Source organism: Capra hircus, chromosome 11 (assembly GCF_001704415.2).
Source record: "Capra hircus breed San Clemente chromosome 11, ASM170441v1, whole genome shotgun sequence".
Lineage (NCBI taxonomy): Eukaryota > Metazoa > Chordata > Mammalia > Artiodactyla > Bovidae > Capra > Capra hircus.
This window is the reverse complement of record NC_030818.1, coordinates 49824855-49837239: the sequence shown is the minus strand read 5'-3', so window position 1 is coordinate 49837239 and position 12385 is coordinate 49824855. Positions and strand designations below refer to the sequence as shown.

Genomic DNA, 12385 nt, shown 5'->3' with positions numbered 1-12385 from the left:
GAAGATTGCCTGGAGGAGGAAATAGCAACTCACTCCAGTATTCTTGCCTGGAGAATCCCATGGACAGAGGAGCCAGGTGGGCTACAGTCCAAAGGATCACAAAGAGTCAGACAAGACTAAACACACAACAACATTTCATGATTTTCTAGTTTCTCATGACCCAGTTGGGGCTTCCCTGGTGGTTCAGATGGTAAAGAATCTGCCTGCAATGAAGGAGACCTGGGTCCAATCCCTAGGTTGGGAAGATCCCCTGGAGAAAGGAATGGCAAACCACTCCAGTATTCTTGCCTAGAGAATCCCACGGACAGAGGAGCCTAGCAAACTATAGTCCAATCTGAGATTTTCAATGATAATTTTTCAAAGAAAGTTTTTACATTTGCAACTTCTTTTTAAGGAGAGTTTACTGACCTTTTAAAATATTTATTTATTTCATTTATCTGGTTATGGCTTGTGGGCTCTCTCGTTGTTTTCAGTTAGTTGTTCCTCAGCCTGTGGGATCTTAGTTCCCCCACCAGGGATCAAACCTATGTTCCCTGCATTGCAAGGCAGATTCTCAACCACTGGACCACCAGGGAAGTCCCTACATTTTTATCTTAACAGCAGTGAACTTGACTCTCATACAAACTGCTCACTTTTATACTGACATCCTTTCCCCTTTCTTGAGTGTTTGAATTTTATTCATGTTTCTCTATATACCTCAAGAAACCTTTTAGGATAGGTTTGCAGGTGGTTTATTCCCTGAGAAATAACGTGATAGTTTTCCCTCTTAACCACTGTGGAATGGCATCTTGTAAAAGAGATTCTTGAAGCCAGCCTATAATTATTTGACTGTAATCTAGTATATCTATTTTTTAGATCCTTACACATTTTTAGTTATGTCTAAAGTGTAGATTTCTGTTTCATATATTGACTCATGTATGCATGCTAAGTCGAAAGTGTTACTCACTCAGTCATGGTGAACTCTTTAGTACCCTGTGGACTGTAGCCGACCAGGCTCCTATGTCCATGGGTTTCTCCAAGCAAGAATCCTGGAGTGGATAGCCATTCCCTTCTCTAGGGGATCTTCCCAACCCAGGGACGAAACCCGGATCTTTTGCATTGCAGACAGATTCTTTACAGTCTGAGCCACCAGAGAAACCCCCTTGGGAGTAGTCTATTATATCTACATGTTAGATGTCACAAAATTATGCCTAATATAGATATATAGATTTCTATTTCATATATGTATAAAACATCCGGTCACCTATACACACACACAGAGTTTATTTTATATTTATATCTCTCTTAGAAAACATTGTGTTTTGCTTCTCTTCTTTGACTTTGTTTCCTGACCCTCAGTAACTTCCTCAGATCAATGGGGAAGTTTTTTCTTTTATTTCAACTCTGTCCCTTCATTTCTTCTACAATTCCTATAGTGTGGTCTCTGTGACTGCATTTGTTTCTCCTAGATTTGTCTTCCTTACATTCCATTTTCTCTCGTCATTTTTAATATCATGATCTTTTTTATTTGAGTTCTGGGTAAATGCCTTGAGTTTGTCTTCTGCTCCACCCAATTCAGTTTTTCACCATATCCTATTTTTAAGACCCATCTTCCACTGATGTTTTCACTTTGGTAGTCAGATTTTCCAACTTCAATCAGTTTTTCCTAAGCTTGGATTTTTCCCCCCACTTCTGAGTGCTCACTCTAGTATCATGATGGCATTTTTAAAAAAAATCTTTATTGTTAACATGAATCAGAAATTGTATATAGTAAATCCACTTCAGATTGTTCCTGTTGATCTTTTCTTGAGCTGCAGTCTCTTTTCTTATGTTCAGTGATTTTTTTGCTTGCTCATCCTTAGAAATAAAGACCTGCTTGCCAATATAATGATTAATATAAGTCGTGGCCTAAATCAGCCAGCATTCCTGATAAGACTATTCACACTTTAAAGGGAGAAGAGATTTTTTTTTTAATATAATTGCTTTACAATGTTCTGTTCATTTCTGCTGTACCATGAAGGGAATCAGCTATATGTATTCACATATCCTCTCCCCCTTGAACCTCACTCCAACCCACCCCTCTAGGTCATCACAGAGCACCAAGCTGAGGTCCCTGTGCTGTACAACAGCTTCCCACTAGGTTAACTGCTTCACACGTGGTAGCATATATATGCCAATCCGAATCTCCTAATTCATCCCACCCTCCCCTTCTCTGCCTTTGTCTACATGTCTGTTCTCTCCGTCTACATTTCTATTCCTGCCCTGCAAATGGGTTCATCTGTACCATTTTTTATATTCCATATGTATGTATTTAATATGGTATATTTGTTTTTCTCAGTTTTCATGACCAAAGTCAACAGCCTGTGAAATGGACGAGAGACGGCTATAAGGAAACCCCCAGTGCTTTTCTCCCAACCGTGAACCTCAGACGTACCCCATTCTTTCCTGTGGCCTTTGGCTGGGGAATAACCCTCCAGCAGCCACTAGCCTTCCACTGTGGGTGGGCATTCAGAGCAGAAGCCACATCTGCACCCCATAACTAAACCTTTTTCTGCCTTGTCTCCCACAGGATCGCTCGCATGATTCGTCAGGAGAGAGGCAACGCCCTGCTGGTTGGAGTGGGAGGCACAGGAAAGCAGTCTCTTACAAGGCTCGCAGCTCATATATGCGGTTATAGATGTCTGCAGATTGAGTTGAGCCGGGGATATAATTATGACAGTTTTCAGGAGGACCTGAGGAAGCTGTACAAACTGGCTGGTGTAGAAGACAGGAATATGGTTTTCCTCTTCACAGACACCCAGGTACATATTTAAATAGCCAAAGAGCAAGAACAGGAAAGGGAAAGGCTACCCACTCCAGTATTCTGGCCTAGAGAATTCCATGGACTGTATAGTCCATGGGGTCACAAAGAGCTGGACCCTACTGAGCGACTTTCACACAAAAACAAGAACAGGAAAAGGACACGTGTTATAATCGCACCTGTCCTTCAAATAGCTTATATGAATGATGTAGTTCAGGGAATCTTCCCATCTTATAACAGAGTTCTTGGACCTTATAAAATACTGCTTCTTTTAACAACTATTACTTCCATCTTTAAATTCTACATAAGAAAATGTAAGCAGAGGTTCAGAGCATTAAGAAGGGACTTAACTTGGAGAGGAAGGACGTAGACAGCAGAAGGTGATAAACTATTTCTGTGGAAGTAAATATAAAAAAGTAATTCCCTAAGTGAAATCAATTAGGGAGATATGCTTTACTCAAGAAAAGTAAAAAATAATGGCTATATTTTAGTTAAATTAACTTTAAAGTAGGATTACGTTCTTGTCTACCACAACCAATTTAACTGATTTTGAATTTATTCTCTAATAAAGTGGCTCAACTGCTAAGAATCCGCCTGCAATGTGGGAGACCTGAGTTTGATCCCTGGGTTGGGAAGATCCCCTGGAGAAGGGAAGGGCTACCTACTCCAGTATTCTGGCCTAGAGAATTCCATGGACTGTGTAGCCCATGGGGTTACAAAGAGTCAGACACGACTGAGCAACTTTCACTTCACTTCACTTCATTTTCTACATTGATTACACTTGGGTATTTTAATATTAGGGAAAATAAATAACTAATAAGGGCATACTGTACAGTACAGGGAACTCTACTAAATATTCTATAATGGCCTATATGGGAAAAGAATCTTAAAAAAGAGTAGATACAGGTATATGTATAACTGATTCCCTTTGTTTTACACCTGGAACTAACACAACATTGTAAATCAACTATACTCCAACAAAAATTTTTAATACATATATATAAATTTTAATTAATTTTTAAACAGAAATCATCCAAAGAATAAGTGATAAATCTGACATATAAATATTTTAACTTCTTTTTAGTTTCCAAAGCACTGTAAACATGACTAAGTATGATCACAAAATAGGAAAAATATTTATGACATATGTTACATGCAGTGAGCTTATATCTGAGTTTGTAAATATCTTTTACAAACGAGAATTGAATATGTGGCCACCAGCAGCCCCCTGCCCTGGGCCCTGCACATGGAGGCACCGCTGAGGACGGCAGTGACCCTTGCAACCCCTACGAACCTTCTGCAGTGTTCGCAGAGTGCGCGTGGTAGTTGATCCTGTGGACCCCAGTAGCCTGAGTGGAAGAGACATAACCTTCACATACCACATGCCCCCACATCTGATGCCCTGCCTCCCTAGACCTGGAGTCTAACACCCCAGTGTGCCCCAAGCTACAGGTAAAAGTCTTCCCTTACCAAAGTCATCCCATGAAATCTGGAAGATCTGACTGCCTCTTCGAATACACTGACACTACTTAAGTCTACAGGGATCGTGAAGAATCAGGGGAAGGTAACTCCATGGTAAACCTCCTATAACTGGCCCCAAGAAATGGAGATCCACAAGCTGGCCCACAAAGAACTCAAAATAATCATTCTAAAGGTTCTCTGAGAGTCACAAGAGAACACAGATAAACAATTTCATGACATCAGGAAAATAATGCAAGAACAAAGTGACAGCAAGTGACATCACCAAGATGGCCATAATAGCTCAGTCCCCACTTTGCTCCCCCTCACAAGAACAACTGACAGTCATTCATGGATAAGACATGGAGAAAGTCCTAGGACATGGGGGTGAGGCCGAAGCATACCCGCATGCCACAGAGACTGAGACAGACCATGTTAGAAGGATAAGAGGAGCAGTTACACACTGACCTCACTGCCCTACCCCCAGGCCATCGCAGCATCACATTAAGAGGTCTCCCCCGAGCCTACCAGTTCCTCCAGTGGGAAGAAAGAGGCCAAGATGGACATCCTGCTCCCCGGTATTCTGGGCCACGTTGGGGTTTCACTCCAGTCTCGAATCACAGAGATGGTGAGAAACTCTGCAGCACTTGACCCCTAGGAATCCAATTGTGACATAGAAGGCTTGAGGATATAATAACCAGCACTCTGATCATGACAGACCAAGTTTTTACCCTCAGCACCCAAGTAATGTTCCAAGCCAGCAGCTTTACTCATGTGCAGAGTCAGTCTGACCAAGGAGCTCAGCAGATGCAGATCTGCCTGATTACAAGTCCTCAAATGAACTGCCTTGCCAGCCCTGGAGCCTGGTCAGGCCCCCCACTCACCCAGGCAGGGGAACTGAGTCACACTCTGCTCTCTGCTGAGTGTACCTCTTGGCCCTTCCCAGTCAAAGAACCTGAACAGAACACCTGGAAAGCTGTGTAGCCCAGCAGTGCCTAGGAGAGTCTGGCAGGAAGAGCAGATCATCCACACAGCAAAGCCAGTGACCCACTCAGCCAGGCAGGATGGCTAGAGTCAAGACCACAGACATCCTTGTTGCACATGAAGCCGGTTATTCCACTCTGCCAGGACAGGAAAGCTAATTCCTAGTGCCACCTACTGCTAAGTATAGTACCCAGTTCTGATAGTCTAGGAAACCTGATCAGAGAACCCAGGCAATCACAAAGTTCATCCTATAGCCTTGCTCATTCAAAACCAAGTCAGAAGTCCTGTCCAACTGTTCTCAGCCAGTAGCATCACCCATGACCTCAGAGCTCAGGCATTGTCCTCACCCCAAAATAGACACTGATAGCAAGTCCCACCTGCTCAAAGATGTTACCAGTTAACATGTCCAGAAACCCAAACTGAGCTGATTGGCAAAGAACAATCTCTGCCAAAGTGGACCAGTAAAATCTGGAAGGGGACATCATTTACTCTTCTTCTGGAATTTTATCTCGTTCCTGGAAATGGCAGTCCACTCCAGTATTTCTGCCTGGAGAATCCCATGGCTAAAGGAGCCTGGTGGGCTACAGCCCATGGGGCACAAACAGTCAGACAGGACTGAGCCTCTAACACTTTCACTTTTCTTTTATTTGCAACATGCTCTTCTGTTGCCTCATTTTGCCTAATTCTGTTTTTATTTATATGCATTAAATAGGTCATTCTCATTCATCATTGCTCTGTAAATAGTTGTAATTTTGGTGTGCCCGTGGGAGGAGGTGAGCTCAGGGTTATCCTGCTTTAACATGTTGGCTACTTCCCAAGATTGTTGTAGTTGTTCAGTCGCCAAGTTGTGTCTGACTTTTGCAACCCCATGAACAGCGGCATGCCAAGCTTCCCTGTCCTTCACTCTCTCCTGGAATTTACTCAGATTCACTTCCATAGAGTCAGTGATGCCATCCAACCGTTTCATTCTCTGTCGCCCTCTTCTCCTCCTGCCCTCAATCTTCCCCAGCATCATGGTCTTTTCCAATGAATTAGCTCTTGGCATCAGATAACCAAAGTATTGGAGCTTCAGCATCAGTCTTTCCGGTGAATGCTCAGGGTTGATATCCTTTAGTATTGACTGGTTTGATCCCCCAAGGCTATCTTCTTTTAAAGATAAAATTAACTCAATGTGAATTTGAGATCATATGCTTGCTTTGTAATGTATAGGAAGTAAATGTAAAATGGTTGACTAACTTACAATGACCACTCTGCTTTCTTCTACAGATTGTAGTGGAAGAGTTTCTAGAAGATATAAATAACATTCTGAACTCAGGTGAAGTGCCTAATTTATTTGAAAAGGATGAACTGGAACAGGTTTTAGCAGCCACCAGACCAAGAGCAAAAGAAGTAGGAATTTCTGAGGGAAATAGAGATGAGGTAGGACATGTCAAAATGGTAATAAGATTTTGGAAAAGAAAAGGTTGTCTCGGCCTTTTTCCAGTCATCCACAAACCCTTTTAAGCAGTCCATGGGTAGAATTTTTTCAGTGTAATTTGTTTTTAATCCTATGTACTTTATTTCCTACATTTAAAGCATTGGTTCATGAGACTTCCGAAGATGGTTAGGGAAAGCACAAAACAGAATCCCTGCTACCTACAGAGGGTCAGGCTGCTGCTGCTGCTAAGTCGCTTCAGTCGTCTCCGACTCTGTGCGACCCCAGAGACAGCAGCCCACCAGGCTCCCCTGTCCCTGGGATTCTCCAGGCAAGAACACTGGAGTGGGTGGCCATTTCCTTCTCCAATGCATAAAAGTGAAAAGTGAAAGTGAAGTCGTTCAGTTGTGTCTGACTCCTAGTGACCCCATGGACTGCAGCCTACCAGGCTCCTCTGTCCATGAGATTTGCCAGGCAAGAGTACTGGAGTGGGTTGCCATTGCCTTCTCCACAGAGGGTCATCGTCCTATCCAAACTGGAAAGCTGCTCTTATCCTTCTTAAATACAAGTTTATTTCACACACCCGCAGTGCCCTGCCTGAGGAGTTCAGTGCTTTTGATTCCATGTCCTGTCAGCAAGAGGGCTTCCCAGGTGGCTCAGTGGTAAAGAATCCTCCTGACAATGAAGGAGACTCAGGTTCAATCCCTGGGTCCATCAGGAAGATCCCCTAGAGAAGGAAATGGCAACCCACTGAAGTATTCTTGACTGGGAAACCCCATGGGCAGAGAAGCTTGGCAGGCTACAGTCCATAGGGTTGCAAAAAGAGTTGCACATGACTTCACAACTAAACAACAATAGCCTATCAGCAGAATTATGAAATGCATTCTCTTTCTCTCTCTCACACACACACATGCACAAAACACAGCTGCGGTCCACTCTCATTTCTCCAACACGGTGCTAGATTCTCTGAGCCACTGTTTGTCTATCCCAGGTCTTTCTCTTCTTTCTGCATCTTATCTTTTTTGGCCACTCTTTCTCATATTATCTCTTCTGTGTCCTTTCATGAGAATTCCCTCCACTGCTAGGTCAGGACTTACAGGCACAGACAACTATTATAAGCAGAAGTGGCTTTAACATTGGGAGGGCTAAACAAAGGGATGCCGTGCTGAATTCCTTGAAATGATTATGAAATGACACTGTAGAAGTCAACAGCCAAGGACACTGCTGTGTCTGCCACAGTCATTCTGCTGAGCCAGGAAGCCTCTAACCCAGAATGCTACTGCTTCAGCTCCCAAGCCGTGTGTCCCCCACCATGTTGGGAGGAGCTGAAGTAAGGAGCCACATCCAATGATAGCGACAACAGGTCCATGCCATTTCTGCTGGGCTCTGCACCTGCAAAAATATTTGCCCTGCACCGTGTCTCTCTCTCCCAGTGGTCTTCTACCTCAAAGCAAAACTTTGTATGAACACACCTCTCCACTTTATTCAAGGAGTCTCTTAAATCCACTGATGAAGAGTACTCATATCAATCCCAAACCCAAGTTGCAACAGAGTCTGAAAAATATCATTTAATCTTTTGAGTCTGCATGAGAAGAAGGGACTTGGAATGGGATGTTAAAACAATTCACGCATCCACTCCACAAACTTTAAATTTGATATTGGTAGAGTCAGATGCATTAGCCAACACTTATTTTCATCACGGGTTCAGCCTTATTCTAAATTGAAAGTATCTTTCTTTTTGTCAGGTGTTTCAGTATTTCATCAGCAGAGTCCGTCAGAAGCTGCACATTGTGCTCTGCATGAGCCCTGTTGGGGAGGCCTTCCGGTCCCGATGCCGGATGTTTCCATCCCTTGTGAACTGCTGCACCATTGACTGGTTTGTCCAGGTCAGTGACATCACAACATATCTCTTTGAGAAGTTGGACTTGCTTGACTTTGATTTTTTTTATTAAAGTGTAATTGATTTACAGTGTTTCAGGTGTATAGCAAAGTGATTCAGTTACATATATATTCAGTTATATATGTGTGTACATATACATATGTACACATATATATATATATCGGATTATTTTCCATTTAGGTTATTATAAAATATTGAATACAATTCCCTGTGCTATACAGTAGGTCCTTGTTGTTTATCTGTTTTATATAAGTGAAAGTGTTAGTCACTCAATGGTGTCCAACTCTATAACCCCATGGACTGTAACCCACCATTCTCCAGGCAAGAACACTGGAGTGGGTAGCCATCCCCTTCTCCAGGAGATCTTCCCAACCCAGGGATTGAACCCCAGTCTCCTGCTTAGAGGGAAGATTCTCTACCATCTGCTGCTGTGCTGCTAAGTCGCTTCAGTCATGTCTGACTCTGTGCAACCCATAGACGGCAGCCCACCATCTGAGCCACCTATATATAATTGTATGTATATGTTAATCCCAAATTCTCAATTTATCCCTGCCCCCACCTTTCCCCTTTAGTAACCACAAGTTTGTTTACTATGTCTGTGAGTCTGTTTCTGTTTTGTAAGTTCATTTGTATCATTTTTTTAGATTCCACATATAAGTGATATCATATGATATTTGTCTTTCTCTGTCCAACTTCACTTAGTAGGATAATCTCTAGGTCTATCCATGTTGCTTTTAAATGGCAATATTTCATTCTGTTTTGCAGCTGATTAGTATTCCATTATATATATGTACATATGTGTGTGTGTGTGTGTGTATCACATCTTCTTTATCCATATATCTGTATCTGGACAATTAGGTCACTTCCATCTCCTGGCTATTGTAAATAGTGCTGCTGTGAACATTGGGGGCTATGTATCTTTTCGAATTACAGTTTTTGTCTTTTTCAGGTATGTGTCTGAAGTTGCTTGATTTTAAAAAGGTAACACACTGTCCATCAAGAACTCAAGGGTACTTACATTAGCTTCAAAACCCACTGGGAATTTACTCACATGCAAGGGTTGACAATGACAATCATTGAACAAATGCAAATAGAATTTATGAAGAAGAGGAAACTATTAAATTTGTCAATGTAGAGGTTATCAATGATCTTGACAAGAGTTATTTCAATGGAGTGATGGGGGGGATGATGCGTGAAAGTGCTGCACTCAATATGCCAGCAAATATGGAAAACTCAGCAGTGACCACAGGACTGGAAAAAGTCAGTTTTCATTCCAATCCCCAAGAAAGGCAATGCCAAAGAATGCTCAAACTACTACACAATTGCACTCATCTCACACGCTAGTAAAGTAATGCTCAAAATTCTCTAAGCCAGGCTTCAGCAATACGTGAATCATGAACTTCCAGATGTTCAGGCTGGTTTTAGAAAAGGCAGAGGAACCAGAGATCAAATTGCCAACATCCGCTGGATCATCGAAAAAGCAAGAGAGTTCCAGAGAAACATCTATTTCTACTTTATTGACTATGCCAAAGCCTTTGACTGTGTGGATCATAATAAACTGTGGAAAATTCTGAAAGAGATGAGAATACCAGACCGCCTGACCTGCCTCTTGAGAAACCTGTGTGACATGGAACAACAGACTGGTTCCAAATAGGAAAAGGAGTACGTCAAGGCTGTATATTGTCACCCTGCTTATTTAACTTATATGCAGAGTACATCATGAGAAATGCTGGGCTGGATGAAGCACAAGCTGGAATCAAGATTGCTGGGAGAAATATCATAACCTCAGATATGCAGATAACACCACCCTTATGGCAGAAAGTGAAGAGGAACTAAAGAGCCTCTTGATGAACGTGAAAGAGGAGAGTTAAAAAGTTGGCTTAAAGCTCAACATTCAGAAAACTAAGATCATGGCATCAGGTCCCATCACTTCATGGGAAATAGATGGGGAAACAGTGGAAACAGTGGCAGACTTTATTTTTGGGGGCTCCAAAATCACTGCAGATGGTGATTGCAGCCATGAAATTAAAAGACGCTTACTCCTTGGATGGAAAGTTATGACCAACCTAGACAGCATATTAAAAGCAGAGACATTACTTTGCCAACAAAGGTCCGTCTAGTCAAAGCTATGGTTTTTCCAGTGGTCATGTATGGATGTGAGAGTTGGACTGTGAAGAAAGCTGAGCACCAAAGAATTGATGCTTTTGAAGTGTGGTGTTGGAGAAGACTCTTGAGAGTCCCTTGGACTGCAACGAGATCCAACCAGTCCATCCTAAAGGAGATCACTCCTGGGTGTTCATTGGAAGGACTGATGTTGAAGCTGAAACTCCAATACTTTGGCCACCCGATGTAAAGAGCTCACTCATTGGAAAAGACCCTGATATTGGGAAAGGTTGAGGGTAGGAGAAGAGGATGACAGAGGATGAGATAGTTGGATGGCATCATCGACTTCATGGACATGGGTTTGGGTGGAATCCAGGAGTTGGTGATGGACAGGGAGGACTGTCATGCTGCAGTTCATAGGGTCACAAAGAGTCGGACATGACTGAGTGACTGAACTGAACTGATCGGGGAGAAGGTTCAAGAGAGGAGAAGGAAGAAGAATCAGAGACAAACCTTTCAAGGAGTTTTGCTCCAAAAGAGTACCAAGAGATGGGTAATAGCCAGAGGGGTATGTGAGGTCAAAAGAAAAGTATGTTTAAGTGGGGAACACAAGCAACACACGTGTGCTGATGGAAATGATTCAGAAAACAGAATTATATTGATGGTGCAGCAGACAGAGTTAGGCATTGCTGGACCAACATGACTGAATAGGCAAAAAGAGATGGGACAGAGTTCCCAGTGAAGGGGCTGACCTGGGCAGAGAGCACGCATAGCTAACCCCAAAGCATAAAATGCAGGTAGAGGGGAAGACAGGGTGAAAGCTCACTGAAATTCTATTTGCATTGCTTCTATTTTTTTTAATTATGTGGGGAGCAAAGTCATGAATGGTGAAGAAGAGAGAGGAAGTGTTAGTAGTCTTAGGAAGTAACATAAGGTGTGAAATACTCGGGGGAATTAGAAGTGATGGGTGAGACAACACAGAAGTTTTTCTGGGCTGCACTAAGAACTCGCTTGAGCTAGTTGTCGTGAATTGACAATGAGACCAGTTAGCACAACTATGAGTTTTTCTCTAGCTGTGCTAGCTGCATGATTGTAGACATGAGGGTAACAGAGAGTTGCACTTGACTGACGTTCAGCTGAGCTCAAAGTGTTAGGAGAGGAGCAAATGAGTTGAGGTAAACAGGACAGTGATTACACCAAATTCAAATTGTATAATAGGCAGAGTAAGGACATGAGATTCCTGTATGTGATTTTAGTTATGAAATTAAAAACAGCCACGTTTATTCATTCAACCTAGACATTCATTCAACAAACTTAGACAACTTGTTAAAAGGCAGAGATATTACTTTGCCAACAAAGGTCTGTCTAGTCAAAGCTTTGATTTTTCCAGTAATCACATATGGATGTGGGAGTTGGATTATATAGAAAGCTGAGCACTGAAGAACTGATACTTTTGAACTGTGGTATTGGAGAAGATTCTTGAGAATCCCTTGGACTGCAAGGAGATCCAACCAGTCCATCCTAAAGGAAATCAGTCCTGAATATTCATTGGAAGGACTGATGCTGAAGCTGAAGCTCCAATACTTTGGCCACCTGATTTGAAGAACTGACTCATTTGAAAAGACCCTGATGCTGGGAAAGATTAAAGGTGGGAGAAGAAGGGGATGACAGATGATGAGATTATTGGATGGCATCACCGACTCAATGGACATGAGTTTGAGTAAGCTCTGGGAGTTGGTGATAGACA

General features: G+C 42.4%; 1 protein-coding gene across 1 annotated transcript in view; it reads left to right on the top strand.

Annotated features, from left to right (window-relative positions):
• DNAH6 (dynein axonemal heavy chain 6) overlaps positions 1-12385 on the top strand; it is a 284536-nt gene that overhangs the window by 166777 nt on the left and 105374 nt on the right. The window contains exons 45-47 of the mRNA XM_018054768.1: positions 2549-2780; positions 6488-6640; positions 8381-8521. Of these exons, the coding sequence (XP_017910257.1) occupies positions 2549-2780; positions 6488-6640; positions 8381-8521 (526 nt within the window). The remainder of the gene's footprint in view (positions 1-2548; positions 2781-6487; positions 6641-8380; positions 8522-12385) is intronic.